The sequence below is a fragment of the Girardinichthys multiradiatus genome, chromosome 13, assembly GCF_021462225.1.
Source record: "Girardinichthys multiradiatus isolate DD_20200921_A chromosome 13, DD_fGirMul_XY1, whole genome shotgun sequence".
Taxonomy (NCBI): domain Eukaryota; kingdom Metazoa; phylum Chordata; class Actinopteri; order Cyprinodontiformes; family Goodeidae; genus Girardinichthys; species Girardinichthys multiradiatus.
Window position 1 is genome coordinate 10609374 of NC_061806.1, and position 25879 is coordinate 10635252.

A 25879-nucleotide genomic window follows, 5' to 3' on the forward strand; every position below is an offset into this window, starting at 1 on the left:
GAAAGAAATTTCTGAACAAATAGGCTGTTCCCAGAGTGCTGTATCAAGGCACCTCAGTGGGAAGTCTGTGGGAAGGAAAAAGTGTGGCAGAAAACGCTGCACAACGATAAGAGGTGACTGGACCCTGAGGAAGATTGTGGAGAAGGGCCGATTCCAGACCTTGGGGGACCTGCGGAAGCAGTGGACTGAGTCTGGAGTAGAAACATCCAGAGCCACCGTGCACAGGCGTGTGCAGGAAATGGGCTACAGGTGCCGCATTCCCCAGACCTGGGCTACAGAGAAGCAGCACTGGACTGTTGCTCAGTGGTCCAAAGTACTTTTTTCGAATGAAAGCAAATTCTGCATGTCATTCGGAAATCAAGGTGCCAGAGTCTGGAGGAAGACTGGGAAGAAGGAAATGCCAAAATGCCTGAAGTCAAGTGTCAAGTACCCACAGTCAGTGATGGTCTGGGGTGACGTGTCAGCTGCTGGTGTTGGTCCACTGTGTTTTATCAAGGGCAGGGTCAATGCAGCTAGCTATCAGGAGATTTTGGAGCACTTCATGCTTCCATCTGCTGAAAAGCTTTATGGAGATGAAGATTTCATTTTTCAGCACGACCTGGCACCTGCTCACAGTGCCAAAACCACTGGTAAATGGTTTACTGACCATGGTATCACTGTGCTCAATTGGCCTGCCAACTCTCCTGACCTGAACCCCATAGAGAATCTGTGGGATATTGTGAAGAGAACGTTGAGAGACTCAAGACCCAACACTCTGGATGAGCTAAAGGCCGCTATTGAAGCATCCTGGGCCTCCATAAGACCTCAGCAGTGCCACAGGCTGATTGCCTCCATGCCACGCCGCATTGAAGCAGTCATTTCTGCAAAAGGATTCCCGACCAAGTATTGAGTGCATAACTGTACATGATTATTTGAAGGTTGACGTTTTTTGTATTAAAAACGCTTTTCTTTTATTGGTCGGATGAAATATGCTAATTTTGTGAGATAGGAATTTTGGGTTTTCATGAGCTGTATGCCAAAATAATCCGTATTAAGACAATAAAAGACCTGAAATATTTCAGTTAGTGTGCAATGAATCTAAAATATATGAATGTTAAATTTTCATCATTACATTATAGAAAGTAATGAACTTTATCACAATATGCTAATTTTTTGAGAAGGACCTGTATTTTGTTTAGCACCAAACTTGCATTTTCACCAAGTGTGGGAATGACCATGAGTCATCAACAGTGGATGTTACACAGAGTGGCAGCAAGATAGCAGAGCTTGCTGACCAGCTAGCAATATTCCTTTCAATGAAAAGAGAGAACGTCCATGAACTACAGTTAATACTAAAAAGGAGACAGCAACTCAGTGCAGGTATGTGCAGGTATGTACAATGTTTTCATCTGCATATGTTCGGCTTCCACCAGTGTAATGGTAATGAGTAGTTATATAATGCGTGTTTACTGTGTTTATGCAAATGTATGAATAATGTTTATATGGTACCTTCGTGTTCACTGCTGTACTTGTTGCTTCATTTGTTTGTGGCTTTGACTAGTAATGTTTGTAATCAAAAAATGATTAAACAGTCTTGAAAGTCAAGTGGACAATAGAGTGGCCTGGTGATACAATGTGAAAGGGGCCTTAGTTTGGTGAAAAATGAAGGAACACTAAATATCCCTGAGTTTTTAAAGCAGAACCACTGCTCCTCCACCTTGAGAGGAGTCAGTTGAGGTGGCTCGGACATCTGTATCAGATGCCTCCTGGATGCCTCCCAAGGGAGCTGTTCCAGGCATGTCCCACCGGGAGGACGCCCAGGGGTCGGCCAAGTATATGCTGGAGGGACTATGTCTCTTAGCTGGCCTGGGAACACCTTGGGCTCCCCCCGGAGGAGCAGGAGGAGGTGTCTGGGGAGAGGGACGTCTGTGCATCTCTACAAAGTCTGCAGCCCCAGTGACCCGGTTCCAGATAAAGCAGAAGATGACAAGTAAGAGTATGACAAGCACCTATCTTATTTAAAGGAGACATTGACATTTGTAATGTGTTTTTTTACATGGAAACATGAGTTTGCAGCCTGTTAAAACCCTTGTTCATCGTCAGTGAAAACAGCACAATCTGGAAATAGACAGAAGGTATGGCCTGTTTCATCAAGGACTGAATATTTCTGATCACTGTCTCTCTGTCAAGAAAGAAAGACTGATGTAAACAGGCACATCAGCACACATTACATCAGAGCACTGTGACACTGATCAAAGGGTTTACTTCTAAAACTGCCACAGCACACACTCAGTCTTCTTCCAGACCATCCCTGTGAGTAAAAATGTATTGCTTTCACACCAAACGCTATGTAACGTGCTAGTTTCTGGAGCAGATCTCGCCAGTGTTAACCCTTGCACTCAAGGGAACCCTGGTCCGGACCAAACAACCGGACCGAGATCCACTTTTTGAGGTGGTTCTGACAAAGTTAGGTTTTATGAATTCAACTTTCTTTTAACTTCAGCCTTCATTATTTTCATATTTTCAAATGTTTTTAAAAGGTACATTATAATCTTTCTTCTTCTTCTTCGTATTATTATTATTATCAGTATTATTAACATTCTTAGTCTTCCAAACTGTCCATGATAATAGCCAGTAGGATGCACAAAATTAATTTAAATGGAGCAATATGCACCACGTTTACACCTGTTATCATCTGCTCAAGCAATTTTAGTAGATCATCCACTAAAAGCACTTGCAATATTTGTTTTGCACACGCAGTTTATCACGTCTTATTTGGGATCTGAATAAGTAAATAATAGGGGGAGTGGGGGCCTAGAGGTTAGAGGCATTTGCGTCCCGGAGAGGCCACAAGTACCCTAGTTCGAATCCCACAGCCTGCCACTGTGGGTCCCTAAGCAGGACCCTTAGACCCTGAATGCTCCCGGGCCCGCAGAATGGAAGCCCACTGCTCCCTAGGGGATGGTTTAAATGCAGAGGATAATTTCTCCATTGTGAGATCAATAGAGTCAAAATTATTAGTATTGTTATTTATTTATTATTATTTAAAATGGGCCCTAAGTGCGCAATGCTATGTTATGTAGCGCAACTTTGAAAAGTGACACGAAAACAAAATGTTGAGGACACCCAGCTACCTCTGAACTTGGACAGCAATAAGGTACATAGCTCACTCTGCAGTTAACTAAATTACTCCCTAAAACAACGTTAAGGTCACTGGTACTGGAGAGAATTCAGCTAAAAATGTAGCAAACCATGACTTTTAAATCCAACATATGCATATAAACATGTTTTTTTATGTGCCATTTCACTCCTAGTTCCGACACATACAGGTCCTTCTCAAAATATTAGCTTATTGTGATAAAGTTCATTATTTTCCATAATGTCATGATGAAAATTTAACATTCATATATTTTAGATTCATTGCACACTAACTGAAATATTTCAGGTCTTTTATTGTCTTAATACGGATGATTTTGGCATACAGCTCATGAAAACCCAAAATTCCTATCTCACAAAATTAGCATATCATTAAAAGGGTCTCTAAACGAGCTATGAACCTAATCATCTGAATCAACGAGTTAACTCTAAACACCTGCAAAAGATTTCTGAGGCCTTTAAAACTCCCAGCCTGGTTCATCGCTCAAAACCCCAATCATGGGTAAGACTGCCGACCTGACTGCTGTCCAGAAGGCCACTATTGACACCCTCAAGCCAGAGAGTAAGACACAGAAAAAAATTTCTGAATGAATAGGCTGTTCCCAGAGTGCTGTATCAAGGCACCTCAGTGGGAAGTCTGTGGGAAGGAAAAAGTGTGGCAGAAAACGCTGCACAACGAGAAGAGGTGACCGGACCCTGAGGAAGATTGTGGAGAAGGGCCGATTCCAGACCTTGGGGGACCTGCGGAAGCAGTGGACTGAGTCTGGAGTAGAAACATCCAGAGCCACCGTGCACAGGCGTGTGCAGGAAATGGGCTACAGGTGCCGCATTCCCCAGGTCAAGCCACTTTTGAACCAGAAACAGTGGCAGAAGCGCCTGACCTGGGCTACAGAGAAGCAGCACTGGACTGTTGCTCAGTGGTCCAAAGTACTTTTTTCGGATGAAAGCAAATTCTGCATGTCATTCGGAAATCAAGGTGCCAGAGTCTGGAGGAAGACTGGGGAGAAGGAAATGCCAAAATGCCAGAAGTCCAGTGTCAAGTACCCACAGTCAGTGATGGTCTGGGTGACGTGTCAGCTGCTGGTGTTGGTCCACTGTGTTTTATCAAGGGCAGGGTCAATGCAGCTAGCTATCAGGAGATTTTGGAGCACTTCATGCTTCCATCTGCTGAAAAGCTTTATGGAGATGAAGATTTCATTTTTCAGCACGACCTGGCACCTGCTCACAGTGCCAAAACCACTGGTAAATGGTTTACTGACCATGGTATCACTGTGCTCAATTGGCCTGCCAACTCTCCTGACCTGAACCCCATAGAGAATCTGTGGGATATTGTGAAGAGAACGTTGAGAGACTCAAGACCCAACACTCTGGATGAGCTAAAGGCCGCTATCGAAGCATCCTGGGCCTCCATAAGACCTCAGCAGTGCCACAGGCTGATTGCCTCCATGCCACGCCGCATTGAAGCAGTCATTTGTGCAAAAGGATTCCCGACCAAGTATTGAGTGCATAACTGTACATGATTATTTGAAGGTTGACGTTTTTTGTATTAAAAACACTTTTCTTTTATTGGTCGGATGAAATATGCTAATTATGTGAGATAGGAATTTTGGGTTTTCATGAGCTGTATGCCAAAATCATCCGTATTAAGACAATAAAAGACCTGAAATATTTCAGTTAGTGTGCAATGAATCTAAAATATCAGTCAGTCAGTCAGTCATTTTCTACCGCTTATTCCATAGTGGGTCGCGGGGGAGCTGGTGCCTATCTCCAGCAGTCTATGGGCGAATCTAAAATATATGAATGTTAAATTTTCATCATGACATTATGGAAAATAATGAACTTTATCACAATATGCTAATATTTTGAGAAGGACCTGTAGGTCACACGGAACAGACAGATTGGGAGCTGTAGCACTGATTACAGTTTCTTTTTCACATTTTGTGCCTTTTGAAAGAATGTTGGCGAAACAAAAAACGGGCATTTTGTGCACAAGAAAATTTGCAGTTATTTTCATACATGTTTTTGGGGAAAATCTTCCTGAGGTTGTGGCCGACATGAAATCAGTAACCAGTCAACACTTATCAGGAGTCGAGTTACATTTGGGACTAATACTGGTAATTTCAAAAACTTTTAAATGCACAAATAGATGTACTTGAATAATTGTAGTGCAGCTGTAAAGTTACACAGGTTTTTGGTTTCCAATTCTCCCCTCCTGTTTAAGTAATTCACAGTCCGCTCCTCAGACATCTTTTAGCATCCCACCCCGTCAGCTTGGTTTCTGTCAAGCTGGCTTGACAAACACATACGCAATGACACGCATGGAGCCTCCCACGCATTTACAGCTCAGCTTTCCACTCTGGGTTTTACTATCAGTCTGACAGCTGGAATGAACATGCACTAAGGTCCCCTCACAGTCAGTAAGATACTCGTCAAACTCTACTGAATGTCCAAGCTTATCTGCTTTCAACTTTAGGTGTTTGTCCCTGGTTCAATCTTCATCTGTATCACTTCTTCAGGCAGCCTCAGCCTTGCCCGTCTGTCTTCTTTTTTAGCGATGCAAAGCAGGCTCGAGTAATGATCCTGCGTGTATTGTTTTTCCTTAACGCAAAACCTCTTTATCTTCTTACACTTCATCCTACCTTTATCGTTTCCTCAATTTGACTGCTAACATGTCTCTTTGTCCAATAGTTAAAGCTAGCGTTGTAACTTGTGTGTGTGTGTGTGTGTGTGTTTTGACATGAATGGCATGTCAAAGACGTCATTATGGAACAGCAGCAACAGCATGCTGTCAGCTCAGTCAATGGCTTTGTTGAGCAGTGTTCCCATATGTCTACATTTGACCTTTGTGATAAAGCGTTGCATGTAATGTAGCTCCATTGTTTTATGCTATTTGAAAGTGCATATTATGTTAAAATCATTGTGAATAACAGGACACACTTAGCTTTTTTGTGTGTCGAAAACCCTGAAGACAGAATGCAGCAGAAGGAAATGCAGCTGATGTATAACTGAAGGAAACGTTCTAATTGACAAGTTCGAAATACTGGTTAAATTACCAGTTCAGAGTCAGTATTCATGTGTTGTTCAATCTTTATGGGGCTTATTTTGTCTCAGCATGCACTGTTTGGCATGCAATCCATGTGCTCACCTTCACCTTTTTGTTTGCACTCTGATAAGCCGTAGCTCCTCCAGGGCAGCCAAAACGAAGAAGTCTGTTTCTCTATGTTGTCAAAGCTTCACCTCAACTTCCTCAGATGAGATTGGACTCTGATTGTTATCTCCGTATAAACTCTGACACCAGAGTCATGCCTCACTAAGATGAGCTGTGAGAGATCCCTGAATTTAAATGTGCAATGATTTTAGTGGATTCAAACGTTGCTTGTTCTGCTAATGTGTGCAATCCTTCAGATTGCCTTTTCAGTGTGTTTGCATGTCTGATATAATAGGTTTTACTTCCTTAGAAAACTATTTCCTTTTTTTCTCCACTAACAAAGAGAATAAATCTTGTCCTAATAGTATGCAGGCTTAATGGGATATACAAACAATAAGGAATTCCTAATGGGAAATGGAAGGCGAATGATACGGGGATTTCATTTTCTCTACAGATAAAAATCTGAAAGATGTGCTGTGTATTTGCATTCAGCCTACTCTACCCTGATACCCATAAATAAAACCAACTACTACCGATTGCCTTCAGAAATCAACCAATTAGTAAATAGAGTCCAAGGCCTATACGTTGAGTATAGGCCTTGGAGGTTTGTTAGAGAGCATCAGTGAACAAACAGCATCAATCAGTCTGCATGTGTGTACATATGTGTGTGTGTGGTGGAAAACTTCTCATAACGCTGAAAACACCATGGTGAAACATCGTGGAACATAGCGGCAGCATCATGCTGTGGGAATGTTTTTCTTCTGCAGATTGATGGAGCTAAATATAGAGCAATAGTCGATGAGGGTGTAAAAGACTGGGATGGAGGTTCGCTTTGTAGCAAGACACCAATCCTAAACTATTCAGAGTTCCAGTCTGGATAGTTTAGGATTGGTTACAGAATGGTTTACCTCAAAATATTTGTATGTGTTAGAATGGCTCAATCTCAATGAGAATCTCTGCCAAGACTTGAAAACCAATGTTTACAGGCACTCTTCGTCCGATTTGATTGAATTTGAGTTATTTTGCAAAGAATGGATAGAAAATTTGGTCTCTAGATGAACAAAGACTTGAGATTGGGGTGGAGGACTTGCTTAGTTGTAGTTTCTCAATGACTTCACCACCGTACAACCTCTTTACCTTCTGAGACATTTTTATATAAATCCATGTATCACTTTCCTTCCATTTCACAATAATGCATTAATTTGTTCTCAACCCCCCTATGATTCATAGAAGTGTGCAGTAGAAACACAAAATTTAAAAAGGGTCTAGATGATTATGATAAATACTTGTATGTATGAATGAGTTCTTCAGATGGTGCATCCAAAACTAACCTAAGGCACAAGTCGGTGTGTTTATGAGTCTAACTTAGGAGTCTTGGACCCGAGTGAATTTATTTTATTAGAGGTTTCTTGAAATAAATAAAGTATCTGTATGTGGGGCACCACTTGTTTCTTTTCTTAAACAGCTTTATCCTGTTATTACTCCTACGTACATCAATATTTCTTTTATCAATATCTTTAATTACTCAGTTTCTAAACTAATTTTTACTCCCTGAGTGTCTTCAGTTTGTTACAGGAATGCAACACTTAAAGATAATGGCACAGTTTACAGTGATTTGGGGCTTCGCTGCCTCTATCCCTATTACTCACTTCCCATTTAGTGCGACAGGATGATATTTCAGCCAGCAAATTGCCCTCACACTAGCAGGACTTGTGGCTGCACGGCTCTGCACCATCGGCTGTGTTTTGTATCAAAGTGCGAAAGCTGCTCTGTGTCAGGGATGACGTCATGAAGGTGCTGCAGTGGCCATCAGCATGTGAAGTATGCGTGGTGATGGTGGCTAATGGGCCATTTTATGGGCTGAGCTGAAGCGATGACATCAGGGGCCTCACCGACGCAATTTGAGGTTAGAGTCATAATTCTTGGAAACAGACATTTGCTGCAGATTTTAAGCTCTTGATGAACATCAGTTTCACAGCTTTTACTTGCTTTGGTTCTACTTAGGTTTTATCATGCAAGCATGTATTTGATGTTACCCAGAGTTATTGTAAAGTTTCTATTGATATTGAGACTGTTAAATATAAATATGACTATGTCAAAGAAAATAGATGCCTGGATGGTTGAGAGACAGATTATTAAATCAAAATAATCTGTTTCGACCTGGTAAAGCAGATAAATTATTTCTCTAATGATTAAAGTCTGCTGAGAGAAAATCCACACGTAGATTCAGGAAAAAAACTATATCTATACTTGTTGCTTTAAAAGGAGAAAGTGGCAGCCACGTCCTAATCGAATGCACTTTAATACTTGATCTTGATCTGAGTGTGACTACCACCTTATTCAAAAGTGTAACATATTTGTGAATTGATGTCCCAGCAAATACCCAAGAAGGTCAGATCCTTCAATGCTCAGAGAAACTCAAAAATCGCAAGAGCTCTATCTCAGACTCTGCAGCTCTCAGTTAGCAAGTTAAATGTTCCAGTTCAGAATCAGAATCAGAATCAGAATCAGAAAAGCTTTATTGCCAAGTACGTTTTTGGACATACAAGGAATTTGTTTTGGCGTAGTCGGTGCAATACAGTACAAATTAAACAGTATAAACATATCTACAATATAATATAAATATATGTGCACAGTTTTAAGTGAGTGGGTATATGAGTATACTTTGAAAAAGACTGGGCAAAAGTTGGCAGGACTTTACATCGGAACAAACCAGATAACTTCGGGAATAATGTCCTTTTGATAGATAAGACCAAAGCAGAGATAAACCCAGCATATCACCACAAACAATTCATAACATCTGTTAAGCATGGTGTTAGAGGGGAGAATATGGGGCTGTGTAGTCATTGAGTTGACAAAATGTCTGCAAAAACTAAATAAGCTAGGCTTTCAGACCATAACTGATTATAAAGCTACCAGTGAAACCATAATAGAGCTCTGCAGAAACTACAAACCTCTTCAACTAAAGCACTGTTGAAAAAAAACATGGGCCCAAATTGTTATGATTCTGGCACGTCTGCTCTACCCTGTCTCCCTGGCTGCAATCAGCATATTAGATGCACCTGGTGGCTTCTGCAGTGTAGTGCAATATGTGGAATGCCAAGCCCCTGTGTCTTCCCTGATATATACTGACTCTGACAAGCAGACGGTGCCAGATTTTTGAAAGCCATCGTGTGAGTAGATATCCAGCGTTCCTTCCTGTCTGATTATTGTTCTTGACCTTGCCTTGCTTTTTGGATTTATGCCTCTGCCTGCTCCCTGTCGGACTATTTGGATTTTGGTTGTCGACCTTGTTTCCTGCATCTGGTTTATGCCTATGCCTGCCCCTTGCCTGACGCCTCTTGTTCCGATCGTTGACCCTGTTTCTGTCCTTGGATTATTGAGCCAGCCTAGCCCTCGGATTATTCACCCTGGAGTCACATCTTACCTGTGCTGTGGAGATCACTGCCTGTCGCCCACTGAGGTTTCCCCTCTGGGTTTCAAATTCCACTCAAAACAAAAGCAGGTTAGTGGCTTTTCTGATCCCTGCAAAATCTGTAGAGACTACAAGTCACTAATCCCTCTTTCTGCCTCAGTGATTTCCTGGAAGCTGTGAGGAATGTTACCTGTGTGATGTTTTCCTGTGGCTGAATAAACCTTTTAAACTTTCAGTACTGTGTCTGGCTGAATCTTGGGTCTGCCTTTTTCTGATTCATAGCAAAAATTCCTGCACCACATTGTGAGAGGCAAATGAAGTCTTACAAACAACTATTCCAGGTTAATGCTGCCAATTACGGTGCACAATCTATTGCAGTATGGAATACAATAAAAGAACAACTCCAACATCCATAACCGGTTATTGTTGAAAACCTTTCAGAGAACAGAGTTATCTAAAACTGAATATTTCTCCTAAAGCTACAATGTCAAATGACAAATCTGTGGAGGCTGTCTGGTTCAAAAAAGTGTGTTCAGAGGTTGCAAGGCAGATCATGACTAATCAAAACCCTAATCTGGCACTCAGACACACAAGTGGTGTTTATGGAAGAGTGGCAGGAAAAATGTCGTTGAAAGAAAGCCAAGTCCCACTTGCAGTTTGTCATTGTGCTGAAGGTCACATGAAACCGAAATTTATTTGACCAGCATGCATGCAAAATATCATGTGATAGAAAACTAACACTACAAAATAGAAAATCCACACACCACCATCCCCACAGTGAAACCTGGTGGTGATAGCATCATACTGTGGGCAAGCTTTTAATCAGCAGGGACAAGCAAAATGATTAGAAGTGAAGGCAAGATAGATGGAGTTGAATACAGTGCAATTCCAGAAGAACACATTTTGTTTGTGAAAAAAGTTGAAAATCGTGTATCAAGTTTTTCTTTTTTTTCTCTGTTCAAATAGGTGCTACTTTGTGTTGGCCTATCATGTCAAATCCCCTCATAAATACATTAAAGATTGCCCTAGAATGTGACAAAATGTGAAAAGGTCTAATAACTGAAAACATTTTCAAAGCACAGTAGATGTAATCAGCTTGGTAATCTTTACAGTGTACTGATTTTAAAGAATTTGTCTGTGCTCTCAAGTTTGCTATGGGAGTGTAGTGCAGTGAATTGTTCTGTATAGCTTTACATGTATCCATAATGCATACAATAATCGGTTAATATTTCAAATTGGCTGATATGCTGTCAAACTCTGCAGATTCTTTATATGTACAGTAATTTTGTTTTTATAAATACAAGGAATGTCTTATTTTAAAGCAATTAATAGACTAAAATCCACTTGGAAGATGAACATTGCCAAATATTGTGACACCCACATCCAGATGAAAATGTTACAGACTTGCTTTGGCTGCATCTATTCACATGTAATCATGTCCTCGTTATGTTCATTATCCTCATGAGCCCTGAGCAGTTCAGCAACACAGAGCCGTTACTGCTATTGTTGCTTTGTCTAGCAGCTCCTCACCTGTATGCCCGACTAGTCTCACTCTGTTTCTACGTTCCTACCCAGAGAGGTGAGGCATCATGGGGAAACACAACAGTAAGCTGGCCCCAGAGGTGCTCGATGACCTGACCAAGAGCACAGAGTTCAACGAGGCAGAGCTCAAGCAGTGGTATAAAGGCTTCCTCAAAGACTGTCCCTCTGGCATTCTGAACCTGGAGGAGTTTCAGCAGCTCTACGTTAAGGTGAGAGCCAGGAGAAAACAGGAGGCAAAGGGGAAGAAGAACTGCTAATTGATTTTGCATTAATAAGGGGGGGTTGTGTTAGACTGGACTTCTAAGGAAGGGAACTCTTAGTGCTAATTACTTTTGTTATTTTTGTTATCCAGTAAAAAGAAGTTAATGTGATATAAATGTATAAATAGTGTATTCTTGTATTTAGTGTAGATTCCATCTGTTACTGGAATTAAACAATATGTAGGTCTGTTTTTTGCACATATGTATATCTAATTTAGGTGGATCAGGCAGCCACTAAGGTGTAGTGGATGACCTGAGCATGTATTTCTCATAGAAATGACATACAAAACAACCTGGATCTTTTACTATAAGCTTGTAACATGATTAGCAGCTAAACCGGAACTGAGTCAAGACAAACAAGTTCAGATTGTTTTATCCGTGAGGCAGACAGCCTGATTACTTTTAAGGCGGCTTAAAACTTTTGTTTTTGGTAATGCTTTTAGTTAAATGTTTTAGGTTTTCCTCAGCTATCTCTGTAGTTATTCTGCCATATAGGAAACAGTTGGTCCACATTTAATTCAAATAATTCCAATACAATCCAGTCATATTGTCAGATTGAGATCCAGTTGCGCAGTTGAACCGAGCCTATGCAATAGATACAAGCTGACTCCATCAACGCATTGACTTTACAGCAATCTCTCTTCCTGAGTAGGCATGTGGCAAAAATGAACAGGAAGAAACTTCCTTTTAACAGGAAGAAAGCTCCAGCAAAAAATTCTCATTTGGGGTTTGAGAGAACTAAAAAAAACACAACAGCATTGGTCAAGGAGCATTTCCTATGAGAAAGGAAAACAAAGAAGACACAGGGTAAAGGTGCGTTGCCACTGCATGAACCTTGGACAAATCAGACAAAAGCAGATAGAAATCTTTCCCAAAATGGTTCTGGTAGGGAGGTAGGGCTACATAGATGGACCCAGAACTAAAGATGTAACTTTGTGATCATAGAATGCTAATCATTTCTTGCAGGCTAAAAATCCCCAGCATCTTTTTCCAGTCATCTCCAACTCCAGAAGACTCAAGTGGAGGCCTCAACAATCTCCTGGATCAAAGACTACCTGACAAACAGACCACAGTTTGTGAGTCTGAAGGGTTGTGTATCTAACCAGGTAGTCAGCAGCACAGGAGCACCACAGGGGACTGTACTCTCACCATTCCTCTTCACTCTGTACACCTCAGACTTCCAGTACAAGACAGACTCCTGTCATCTGCAGAAATACTCTCACGATTCTGCAGTTGTGGGGTGGATCAGAAATGGACAAGAAGCTGAGTACAGGAAGGTGGTGGACCGCTTTGTGGCATGGTGTGGAAACAATCATCTCATCTTGAACGTGAATAAAAAAAAGAAGATGATTGTAGATTTTAAGAGAATCAGGATTAGGCCAAATACTATTTCTATCACGAGAGAAGAAGTGGAGGTGGTGGAGGAGTATAAATACCTCGATGTTCACCTGGACAACAGACTGGAGTGGAGATGCAACTGTGAAGCCATCTACAAGAAGGGACAGAGCAGACTGTACTTCTTGAGGAAGCTTAGCAAGATGCTGCATATCTTTAAGTCTGTTGTGGAGAGTGTTATCTCTTCTGCCATTATCTGCTGGAGTAGCAGCTTCAGAGCCAGGTACAAAACAAAAAGCTAAATAGTCTGATAAAGAAGGCTGGCTCTGTTCTGGGGACTCCTCTGGAACCTCTGGAGATCATTGTGCAAAGAAGGATTCTTCATAAAATGAAGAACATTATGGAGAACCCTGAGCATCCTCTTCATCAGAATGTTGTACAACAACAGAGTGTCTTCAGTCAGAGGCTTCTTCAGATCTGCTGTAAGATGGAGCACTACAGCAGATACTTCCTGTCCACAGCCATCAGCATCTACAACAGCTCTTTGAAGAAACCTGCATAATATGAGCTACAACAACAATTCATATCCCTTCATGATTAATTAAGTACTTTTGAATTTGAATTGAATCTCCCAGCTTACACTCCTCTGCAGTTCATATTTTCTATTAACTTTAATTTCTGAAAAGAGTTCAGAATTTTATTTAAACAAACAGCACAAAGAGTTAATGTTCACAATAGCTCCTTTAATGGCTTTGTCCAGGAAAGAGGTAGAATTCTGAAACATTTACATTAGGAGAAAGACCATGCATGAACGACTCAGAGTTACACCACGTCCCTATAGAAAAGCAAATAATTTCCTCAGACCTTCCTCCATCCCTTTCACCTCTATCAGTCTTTATTTTTTCAATTCGGCATGGTCTGCACGAGTAAAACAAACGGAGAAACACAGGGCCACAGGGTTTATGAAAAAAACTAAGAATAAGCAAAAGTAATGGTCTGTAAATGGATTTGTGTAGAAAAAAGACAAGAATAAATTTGGAAACACTGGACCAGGAGTACTTTCTATGAGACAAAAAGAGAGGGAATCCACAATGAGGGCCAGAAATAGCTCTGTCAGTGGTTCTGTTAGGGGATGAGACAAATCCAAAGAAATAAACACTTGGACATGGGTGGTTTCTGTGTGATAGATTTTTGCCATCTAGGAAAGATTTACAGACATGATGCTTTATTCGACCAGGGCATGTCCTGATCAAAGATAACATCAAGGTTCTTCACATTCCAAATTTCATGACTTTTGTTCTGCTTTTCCTTTGTTTCACTCTCCAGTTTTTCCCATATGGTGATGCGTCAAAATTTGCTCAGCACGCCTTTCGCACGTTTGACAAGAATGGCGACGGGACCATCGACTTCAGGGAGTTCATCTGCGCTCTGTCCATCACCTCCAGGGGGAGCTTTGAGCAGAAACTCAACTGGGCCTTTAATATGTATGATCTCGATGGAGATGGAAAGATCACACGCATGGAGATGTTGGAGATCATTGAGGTTTGTGGTGGTGGGCAGCATAACAAAAAGGAATCCAGTCTTTAGGGTTACTTCTAAAAGGTTTCCCCCTTTTCCTATGCTGCAGGCCATCTACAAGATGGTCGGCACGGTGATCATGATGCGCATGAATGAGGATGGGCTGACGCCTCAGCAACGCGTTGACAAGATCTTCTCCAAGATGGACAAAGACCACAACGACGAGATCACCTTGGAGGAGTTTAAGGAGGCGGCCAAGTCTGACCCTTCCATCGTCTTACTGCTGCAGTGTGATATGCAGAAGTAGAAGGCAAGAGGCAGGGAAAACCAGGAGGGATGGGATCTGAGGTGAACTGAAACTAGGGAAGGGAGGAGGCTGACAAAAGACAGGGAGGGATGCAGTTCTGCAGGAGGAGGAAGAATTGATGACTGGAATTGTGCAAACCTCAGATTGATGCCTTTCTATTTTTTCTCACTGTGCAGTCCTCTGCTTCACTCTAGATGGGAGGCTTGACAAATTCAGTCAGATGGTCTGTGAAAAGTGGAATTCCCTCCTGCTGCATTTGGTGCAGAGCGGTATGGTGTTACTCGTGCTTTCACACTGTGTTCAATGTGAGATCACAAGGCTGCAGGGTAACAGCAGTGTGGAGATCAGCTATCTTACTGAGAATACTAATTTATATTCATGGAATATTAGACATTTCATTGCGCCAGTAAATTTGAAGCCTACTAAAACAATATAATTGACATGGATCCTACTAAGGGCAACTTGTAAATCCACAGTTTCTGGCAATAAACAAAGAAAAAAAATACCTGTTTTTGCATCTCTCACTTTGTGTGAGAGAAAAATATGTTTATACATTTTGCAGGCTGGACATATATGTACTGTTTAGATCAGACCCTGGCTGTATTGATTAGATCCTCCACAGCCAAATTCCCAACTGCTTCCGGGTAGCGTTTTGTTGCAGAATATGGCTCCGTGTCCGCCAGCTAAACACGAGGCAGGTGGCTGATGAAAAAAGTCACACGCCTGCCTCCAGCAGCATGGTGAAGCATATCAATCCACTCCTCAGTCACTTCTAGCTGCGCCCGAAGCTTTCATACCAAAAATCAATATTTTGTGAAAGGACTTGTAATCTAGTTAATGTCTAGACTTGTTCTACTTGTGACGCAACCTGAGCGTTTGTTTTGCAGGTTGTATTCAATCTCTCTGATCTGTGAAATGCATAATAAATTCCACAAACCACAGTCTTTCATCAGTAAAACCACTTGTTTGAGCAACACGATGAGGCACTTGACCATCTCAGAGTGGGGATACTCACAGCAGTAATTATAGATCTTTTGACAGAATGGTATTTCTGAGAGAGGCCATTTAATAGCCGTCTCTTCTCTTCCTGTCCCTGCGACCTAATGCTGCCCCGTTTTTGTTTTTTTCCTCTCTAAATGTCATGGAGGAAGGGCTTTGATAATAGGTAAAGGGACCGGAACTTCACTCAGATCTACAATCGATGAAAAATGGAACAAAAGGTTGAAGAGGTAGCTCAGGTGGTGTGTGTCACCTGTGTCAAGTTAGATGAAATAAGGAAACTGGATGGTGTAACTACATATTTGCAGTAAATAGCCAGAAATATGTAGAAACCATTGCACAACAAGTTGCTAAACAGGGTGCTAAACCAGTTGCTTTTTAGGGATGTCCCAATCAGTATTTTTAGATCTAAGTAATCATAGAATAGGCATTGTCCGCTACTTTTTCAAAGTCAAAGCCATGAATATTCCTGAAAACTCCAAAGCTTTGAAGTTTTTTAAGGCATTGGTCTAAATGTCACTTACCAATGACATTTTGGATGCAGCAATACCTGTTTTGTTTGATTGTGACTGAAAGGTTGACCAAGAAGGACGTCCTCTTGTTCGTAAAGATATTTCTGACTTAATGCATACAGCTTCTGTTCTCTTGCTCTAACTGGCAACGTTCTATTAAGGAACAGTCTGCCGAAGTTCCAAGCAAAAGCTAGCATTTCAACAGTCTCTCTTTGATATGACCTGTTAATAAGTCAAACCAAAGCTAATGTTGATGTGGCTTAAGTTAATTGTTTGACAAAGAAACCTATAGAAAAGGTTGTTCTTCTGCTTCTTAACTTTGCACTAGTGTTTGAGCTGCTCTCCGTAAAGCTCTCTTTGAAGGTCTCCCATACATAACACAGCCAGGCAAGGTGTAGTAGTCACCAAAGTTCTTGCTCTTTGAACATCATTGTAAAATGCAAGAAAATACTTTAAGTAAAAGCCAGTCTCATGAGATCAATAAAATAACGTACCTAGCCTATAATAGAGTTTTGCAAGTCATTAACAACAAACATTGCCATGACTTCATAGTCCAAATTGACCATGCAGCTGCACAGGCTGCTGTGGGGACACGATCACAGACATTACACCAATAACATTTCATTATAATATATTATCGTTTGTGTTCTGAGTTGACTTGTTATAATTATAAAATGCCAGGAGTTTTTTTCAGACTGTTGATATCTCCTTTCCTTTATGAGGAATACAGCTGTGTTCTTTGTATTTAGGAAAGGTGAGAAATGAAAGCACCTTTCTGTTCTACACCTATTCCAGCGTAGCCCAATGTAAAGGCGAGGATCTCCTCCTCCACTGCAGAGACTCCCTCCCTGTTTGCTCAGAAAAAGCCTCCTCTGTGCAGTGATGTAATAAACCTTCATGTACATTATTATAATACGAGTGTAATCGTATTTATGAACATAAACAAATATAAGATGTAAATGTACCGATAGTGCAGACCGGATTTCATTTTACAACACTGCTACTGAGAGAGAAAGAATGCATCTGTTTGAGTAATATTGAATTGACATCGAAGCTATGTGTATATGTGTGTAAATTGGGGGGTGGGGAGTGGGGGGTGAGGGGGGGGTACTGTTTGACTGTTCAGTGTTTTGTATTTGTATCATTTGCGTAACAAGAGATGCCTCAGTCTAGTTTCACTTTGTAACAATGTGAATGTGACCTCCTCCACTCTGAAGCACTGTGTTTTATTACCCTCACATATGTTTGCTTTTATGGTCTGCTAGAATACATTATGTATAGCCACCAAATGGAACTGCCTACTGTCGCAATGCTATAAGTAATACTGTAGGTCTATAAGACATTTAGTTTGCCCCAAACAGCAGAGCCGACAGTTCATTATCCAGCTTGAGCTTTGAGGAGATAGCTTCATAGATAGAAGTGATAAAGAAGCAATGTTGTGTCACAGTGTCACCTAGTGGTTGGAAGAATACTGGCATGTCTGGAAACTGTTGCATTCCACGTGTTAATACATCATGAACAGGCCTGGAGATCAAGGTGAGCAACATCCACTATTCCAGAGAATCTTCTGATATTTCTAACAGCCATACTATTTCCCTCCCAAACAACCATTTGTTAATCTTTTACAAGGTTAATGTGAGTTAAATAAAGCCCAAGGTGGCAAAAATACAAAGTTAAATATTTGAAGAAAAATGACAAGACTTAACCACCGTCAGATTGTTTTAAGTCAGTATTTTAGTTTTAGTTTCCCAATAGAAAGCAGCTGTTAACAGCAGGCAATGCTTGCAACTATCCAAAAAACATAAACTGTTAGCTCAGTGCATATAAGCGTTTAAGGAGGGTGCACTGAAACATCCTCAGATGGGTTTTAACTTGGCTTTATTGACCTACTTGGTAAGTTTGAGTTGTCTTTGTTTGCTGGTATTTAGCTATCATTTAGGTGCAATCTACATCAGAATGCTATTAGGTGAGTACCCAAAAGTTTAGCATTTTAACATCGCAGCAATTTAGAAGCATTTGTAAAAATCGGAGGATTTGTTAAAAGGATATAAACTGTCAATATCTTGCCTGCAGTATGTAATTCTATTATGTCGTAATTTGGTTCAAATCTAGATTAGCTGACCCGAAGGCTAAAGTTAATGGGCTAGTCTGAGAGGGGCCAAGACCATAGAAGACTTTTACCTTCTTAATAAAACTTAAATCTCAAAAACATCAAAGAAGTGTATGTGAACCCTATTTTATGAACTTCTAAATCATCATCACGTTTGCTTTAGATTGTTATTTACAAGACAACAATGATTGTTTGCATAGGAAACGCAGGTTGGAGGGGTTGCGCCACCAATAACCTTCCTAGGTGCAACACTTACTGAGAACAGAACATGTTATGCTTTTCCAGTCGGAGTTGCAATATAACAGTTGGACAAAAGTACGTAAAGTAAGTCAAATGAATAAAATAGCTAATCTAATATTTTGCATTTTATGTTTACTTTTATTTCAGAAAGAAATGCTAGTAAATGTTTCACACCTCAAGATTATTGGTGACGCACCACCTTCTTCCTCCATTTCTTGTTAAATAATCATTGTTACTGTGAATAATGAATCAGTACAAACATTAAGGTGTTTCAAAAGTTTTTATGGTACTCTTCATACTAAACATGTTGATGTTTTTGAGAATAAAGTTACTTTAAGACAGTAGAAGTCATCTTTGGTCTTAAGCCTTGTTGAACTAGCCATTAACTACAGCCTCCAGAAACAATTAATGTGGATGTCCTTTTAAAAGAAGACACCATTGGAGTTCTCTACTTCAGGTAGGATACTAACTGCTTATAAACTTAGAACCTCACTTGAAGCATCAAATCATTGCTGCTTTAACTTTTGTCTGCTGTTCCCATAATAGAAAGGGTATCTTAATAGCAGTAAATGGATTCCTGCCTTTCATATTCATTCATACCACATTTACGTTTGCATTGATAATTGTAAGAATTTCATCTGGTGGATTGTGTTGTTTGGGGTAACACCAAAAAAAAAAAAAAAAGATTAGATAAAGATTAACTCAACAGCAATGGTGGTCTTGTCATTTGTCTCCACAGAGCCCCCTCTGTCTTGCCTCTTCCCTTTGTGCTGTTGTGACGCACTACATCATCAATAGTCATCCCATTTCACATTTGCCGGTTTGCTGTAAAATGCTCTGATTGGAACAGATTGGCTCACACAGAAGCTTCACAATGCTTCTGTCTCCGCTCTGTTGTGTTGATTAGACACTGTCCATCCTAATTAGCATTGCTTGAAAACCTTGCACCCACCCCCTTCCCCATTGCCGATTGCAGATCATTTGTTAATTTGATTCACATCTTTTATTTTCATTCATGATCTGGTTCTAAAAGTTGGGGAGAAAATTCCATCTTTTATGTGCCAACAATAGGAATAGGATTGACTGATTAGGTGGAAATGATGGGAATTGCTAATGTGCTTGTTACATGTAATACAGTTCATCAGCCAGCTCTAAACAATCTGTGACATAAATATGAACATACATTTTTAATTTTCTCCTCAACAGGGAATAATGTGCACTCTGTTGTTCAATATAACTATACTCTTCAACCTCTCTCTATGATTTTTATTTAAATGTCTGTGTCCCTTACTTTTCTTTTTAAATATTGTTAGACACCTAGAACAAAAGCATTGTAATTATTTTTGTTACATAGATTAAAACACATAAATGTCAAGAGTGATGTGTGTTTCCTCTTGCTGAGTCGTCGCACATCGAAAGCCACTCTGAGGCACGCACACAAGCCGGCCGCCGAACAGAACAGTATGAGTCACCATCTCTGTGATGATGCCACAGTGCTGCAGTGATGCCACCCATAACGCTGTTCTCATGGTAACCGTGCTGAGGGCACAAGGCAGAGAGATGAGCCACACAAAAAATTATTGTTGTGTCAGTTGCTGCACATGCTTATGCACCAGCGTGGAAGCAGAAAGTGAAAGATTTAATTAGTGTGGAATGTAGTCTTCACTGAGGTGACTGTTCACTCATTAACTAGACACTGATGGGGAAGTAATGAAACACAATGAGATGACTCATCAGGACTGAGTTTTGACTTTATAAATCACTTTTGAACCATGTTTGATCTCAAAAGGTGTAAATATGAGCATACATTAGGAAATCTAACATACGTTCATTTAATTAAATGAACACTTTCATTACAGCTTCTTTATGCAACTTGCCAACTGGCCATTTTTTCTCTTTTTCCATTGCACATTCCCTAGCCCTCCATCACGGATCAATAAAAATCTATTCTGTGCCTCGCCGCATCAGGCTTTTCGGCTCAGTGGAAAACCAAACACCACAAAAGCACACACTGAGGCCACGAGCAGAATGAAGCAGTATAGCAGTAAAAGGATGCAGTGTGCACAACGGCCACTGGGTGGAGCTGCACGCTCAGTGCCCCCCCCCACACCTGACTTAATGTCCGCCTGCATAACAACATGTCTGTGACATTTTAATCACAAAGGCTGAAAAAAGACTATGCAAAGGTCAGCTGTTTAGTTCCCTCATGGCAGTCTCATATTCACATTACAAGGTAAGATAACAGAGAGCGCAAAGTATAAATACACTGAACAGATAAGAAGAAGTGAATGTTAACATAGAGTAACAAAAATCCACAAAGAAAAGGTAAAAACTAGATCTAAAGCAGCTACAGTTTGTACAACAGTCACCACTGCAGTTTGCACAAATACAAAACCTACTGCTGTTATTATATTAGACTTGTTGAACATCTAATGTAACGGTAGTTAGATATTATGAAAGAGTAAGACATACCATGTCTTACCAAGTAAGAAGTGCATTCGTATTTAGCTGTGATTTTGCTGCTATGGCACCTGCAAGCTTTTTGGGGTAAGTCTCTACCTGCATTGCATATGTAGGAAATGAAAATTATTCCCGTTATTTTGTGCTAAATAGCTCTAGCTCAGTCAGGTTGGATGGAGATTTTCTGTGAAAATGTCATTTTAAGGTCTTGCAACAGATTCTCAATTGAATGTAAGTCCAGATTTTGACTGGGTCATTCTAGCATATGATTATGCTTTTATCTAAACCATTCCATAGCATCTGTGTCTGTATGCTAAGGGTTGTTGACCACCCAGGTACAAGTCTTTTGTAGCCTCTAAAAGGTTTTCTTCCAGGAATATCTTGTATTTAGCTCAATCTGCCCATCAGCTCTTATGAACTTCCCAACAATCTTGTCACTCTTTGATAAAGAGTACGTTACCATTTGAACTAAGGATCTATGCAGCTCCACCAGAGTTACCATGGGCTCTGGGCAGCTTCTCTGGAGATTAATGATCTCCTGGCCCAGCCTGTTAGTTTAGGGGGTGGGCCATGTCTTGGTTGTTTGCTTGGTTATGCCATACTCTTTCAGTTTTCAGATGAAACGTTAACAGTACTCCTTGAGATGTTTAAAGTTTGGGATGTTTTATAACCTTAGCCAGCTTTAAATGTCTCCACAGTCTTTTATCTGACATGTCTACTGTGTTCCTTGATCTTCACGATGCTGTTTGTTCCCTAATGTCCTCTGTCAAACCTATGAGGCCTGCACAGTACACCTAGATTTATAAAGTTTAGCCACACACAGGGGGACTCTATTTACTCGTTAGCAGACTTTTGAGGACAAGTGTTTGCACTTTATTTAGGGGTAAACGAGTAAAAGGGGCTGAATACGTGGTGCATTTTGAAATTTTTGTTTGTATCACTTTATTCAAAGGCAGCCAAATAAAGAGGGTTGTATTTACAGACCAGACAAAAACATGCCAATCTAAGCCATACACTGTAAATCCTAGTTTTTCTGACACAGATGCTGTCTACACACTAAGAGATACAACAAAAAATGTTTTTGTTAAGAATTTTTGTTTTCTGATTACACTACAATTGATCTTCCCCTGTATGTAAAACATAGATGAGATCTAACTGATTGGAAATGTCTCACCAAATCACTGAGAAAAATGCAAAGTCACATTTATATTAAACAGGAGTACAAACCATTGAGGCACACATCTGTAGCAGTATTCAGCATGGATGGGTAAAGACACTAATGGCTCTTAGTACAGCGTTTTTTAATGAAGGGTACATCCATTATCTGCCACCTTTAGGCTAATTTATTCTCAGTCCCTGATCTACCCCTCCCTTACTGTCTCTCATTCTCAAAATCATTCCCAAAGGTCACTATGCGAGCATCTTTTTCTCATTTTTAACCAAGTTTTCCTTTGTGTTATTGTAAGGTTTTCCTTATATAGTTCTGGTCAGAAGTTTACACACACCCATTATCATTATGGGCATTGATGTCTCATTAATTAATTATTAATTAATTATCAATTAGTTAATAAAGAACTTTTTTTTGGCATTGTGGACTATAACACACCACAATCAACTTCAAATTTTTTGAAAACAACAACTGGATGCATGAGTTTGAAATTATTGTGGATTTGACCTAACCTACAGGGTCATACATGCAAATAAACCACACACTTTTTAAAGCCAACTATCTTCTGGCCTTTCAGCTATTTATATGCTCCATGAATTTTCTACAGGGTTGAGGTTGGGGATGTTCCAGAAGCTTAGTGTTAGCATGCTCTATCAACTTTCAAAAAATGTGTTTTAATGTTGTTTTTAGATTATTGTCTTGTTGGAAAACTCAAGTATGTTTAGGTTTTAGCCGTGTTTTGATCTGAATTAAAGTGAAAGAATTTGGGGGTAGCTCTCATTCATCGTTACTCCACCCACTTTGTGCAGTAAGGTTTCACTGGTAGTGAAACAGACCCTGAGCATGATGCAGCCATCACGGTTCTTGACAGTTTGTACGATCTTCTCAGTTCTGAAATCTCACCTTGACTCCGCCAGACAAGCTTTTTGTGGCACCACTGACTTATATTCATTGATAGCTGGACAGGAAGAAGAGCAGAGAGAGAAGGTGAAGACATGCAGCATACAGCCTAGGGTTGGGAATCGAACGGGGGGACAATTGCGCTGAGGACTGTAGCCTCTGGATATGGTGCGCCTGCTCTACCACTGAGCCATGCGTTGACCCCAGACATTCTTGTTATATGGTTAAGGTCAAACAGTACAATGTTTGTTTTATCTGTTAACAAAACTTTTCTCCAGAAAACATGTGACTTGTCTATGCAGGCAGCTGCAAATTCTAATCGAGCAAAAACATTTTAAACTTGTTTGAAACTAGGCCCCTGCATCTTCCAGCTCCAAAATCCAGTTGCCAAACGACACAACTAATTTCCTTCCATCTCGGGGCTGGGGGCCTTGGGATTGTAGTTTGGGTCAGATGGTTGATATTTGGATGGTTCCAAAAAATAACATGATCTGAAGCCCACATCAAAATGGGTTTTGGAAAGAACCAAGCAGTCTAACATAATGCTTTCTAAAGCAGCATATTCAATCCCCTGGAGAATTTGTGAACTTTGCACAAAAGTCAGGTCTGGGCCAAGAAACCGACAATTTAGCGGTGCTCCTACACACATTATCAGTACTGGATCCTGGGCTCATAGGGGGATTTGGGTCTTTCAACAATCAGACCTAGCCAGGGTTGGTTATGCCCCAGCTCGTGTCCAGGAAGTTTTACCATACCCTACCTGTCCCCTCCTTATCCACAGCCACCTCGATGCTACTTTTGTTGCATCAGTGGTCATCTTATTGGCCCTTTGCTGGCTGGCCCCTCTGATGCCCAGCATCCTGTAGATGCTGCAGAGCAAGTGGCCCACGAGCCCTCTACATCCCACCTCAATGGGTTCACATCCCTCCTGCCATCCATTGCTTTGGCAGCCTGGAGTACTTTGCCCTCCTTCTCTCATCAGCCTCCTCAATTTGATCCTACCAAGGCACAGTGAGCTTCAAGAGAATAAATTGCCCCTCTGCTCCTGAGGTGAGTGCTATATATGGCCTTAAAGATGATTTTGCCAACATTTTAACAGCCTCCCCAGAGCTCTTTCAACTCCCAGTCATTAGCCATTGCCAAAAGACCAGAGGGGGTATTCCGGGCAGATGTTGTAGACGTCTTCCCTGCTCTGATAAACATGATGGTATTCTTCACTGGGCTAATAAGATGGTATCGGCTACTACCTTGAGCATCTGGTCATCATGTTAGCGGTAGCGCACTTCGCTCGGGTCTCTTGCTGAGGACATGCTCTGGCAAAGGGCATGCTAGTGACTCCACCTTTTCCCAAGTGAAGAGACTGGAAGGACTTGGAAACACATAATAAACTACCTAGACCAAGAATTTGATTTGATGGAGTTCATCTTTCCAAAGCAAAGGCCATAAGACCATACACTCTACCGTTTGCTCCCATCTGTCATGTTTCCCTGCTGTGGCATACCCACTATCTGGCTAACTTGCTTCCCCTTAACTCCTGCTAGCACCTCCTCTGGGATCAGAAATCTCCTGTCCTTCCCCTGTATCTTATTTTAGTGCCATTACCCAGGCCAGCTCTCCCTTGTGCCACTGTACCCACCAGCGCCCCTTTGCTTGAGTCGTGATTCTGTAACGTCCCTCAGTCCCGGCTTGGGAGACCTTTAGGTCCATGGCAGATCTTGCGATTTTTGTGAGAAAAGGTATCAAAATTCCAGCTAGAATCTACCCAGAAGCTTGTCAGTGGCTACAAAAAACATGTAGTTGACGGGCAACTTGCCAAGAGACATTAAACCAATTATTAGTAGGCAAGTATTTATATACATTAACCACTCAATTTATTTGGTACATCGTGGTAGTGCCAGGTTACAGAACCTTGAGAAATTCTTTGTGGCATCAACTCAACAAGGTGTTAAAACATTCATAAAAAATGTTGGTCCAGTTTTACAGGTCCAAGGTGGAACTGTAAACCCTGGTGATGGTTGTGCTTCAAAACCAACAGAATATCAGCATTTTCTGAAATATGAAATGCCAGCCTAGCCCTACTTCTATCAATAACTATTCCACATTCAAAGTCATTTAAATCTCCTGTCTTCCTCATTCTGATGTTCGATAATTCAGCAAGTCATTTTTTACCATGTCTGGATGCCTAAATGCATGGAGATGCTGACATGTGATTGGCTGATTCATGATTTGTGTTAACAAGCAATTGAATTGAACAGACGTTCCGAATAAACTGGGTATTGAGTGTATGTGAACCTGTATGTATTATTTCGACTCTGTGGATTATAGTGAAATATACACAATAAATTCAAACCTTTTAGTTTTAAAGAGAAAGTTTGTAATCTTACATAATGAGTAAATGTTTATCTTTGGCCAGAACTGCAGGCATTTACATCATATAATAATAGGCAAAACCTACCTTAAGTCCTATATTCCAAAATAAAATGAGTACAATCGGAAAGAATTGGGTGCAAACTGAAAAAATTCCAGAAGGTGTAAAAATAGTAAAACAAATAATTTATTTACCTCTTGATCATCCTCACGGCTATTTTTATTGCGCCTGAACTTCCCATGAGCCTCTTTGCTAAACTGCACCGTCAACATGAGGACAGTGGAGGCGGGGTTGGACTGAATAAGGAAGATGGCCTCTGATTGGTCAATGGCAAGGGGAACACATCAAACCAGGGAGCTCAGGGAAAGTGATTGAATGGGACAGAGTTACAAGATGGGAAGGGGTTGGAGTGAATGGGTTAGGGGGCTGGGGGGCACTGAGGGGAAAGAGAGAGGAGGAGAG

At 40.8% G+C, this 25879-nt stretch overlaps 1 protein-coding gene across 3 annotated transcripts in view; it reads left to right on the forward strand.

The window, feature by feature from the left end:
• Positions 1-19896, forward strand: part of LOC124879573 (visinin-like protein 1) — a 46949-nt gene extending 27053 nt beyond the window's left edge. For all 3 annotated transcript variants that reach the window (XM_047384234.1, XM_047384232.1, XM_047384233.1), the window contains 3 exons: positions 11274-11449; positions 14162-14377; positions 14463-19896. In XM_047384234.1, the coding sequence (XP_047240190.1) occupies positions 11288-11449; positions 14162-14377; positions 14463-14660 (576 nt within the window). In that variant the 5' untranslated portion in view covers positions 11274-11287 and the 3' untranslated portion in view covers positions 14661-19896. The remainder of the gene's footprint in view (positions 1-11273; positions 11450-14161; positions 14378-14462) is intronic.
• The last annotated feature ends 5983 nt before the right edge of the window (positions 19897-25879 follow it).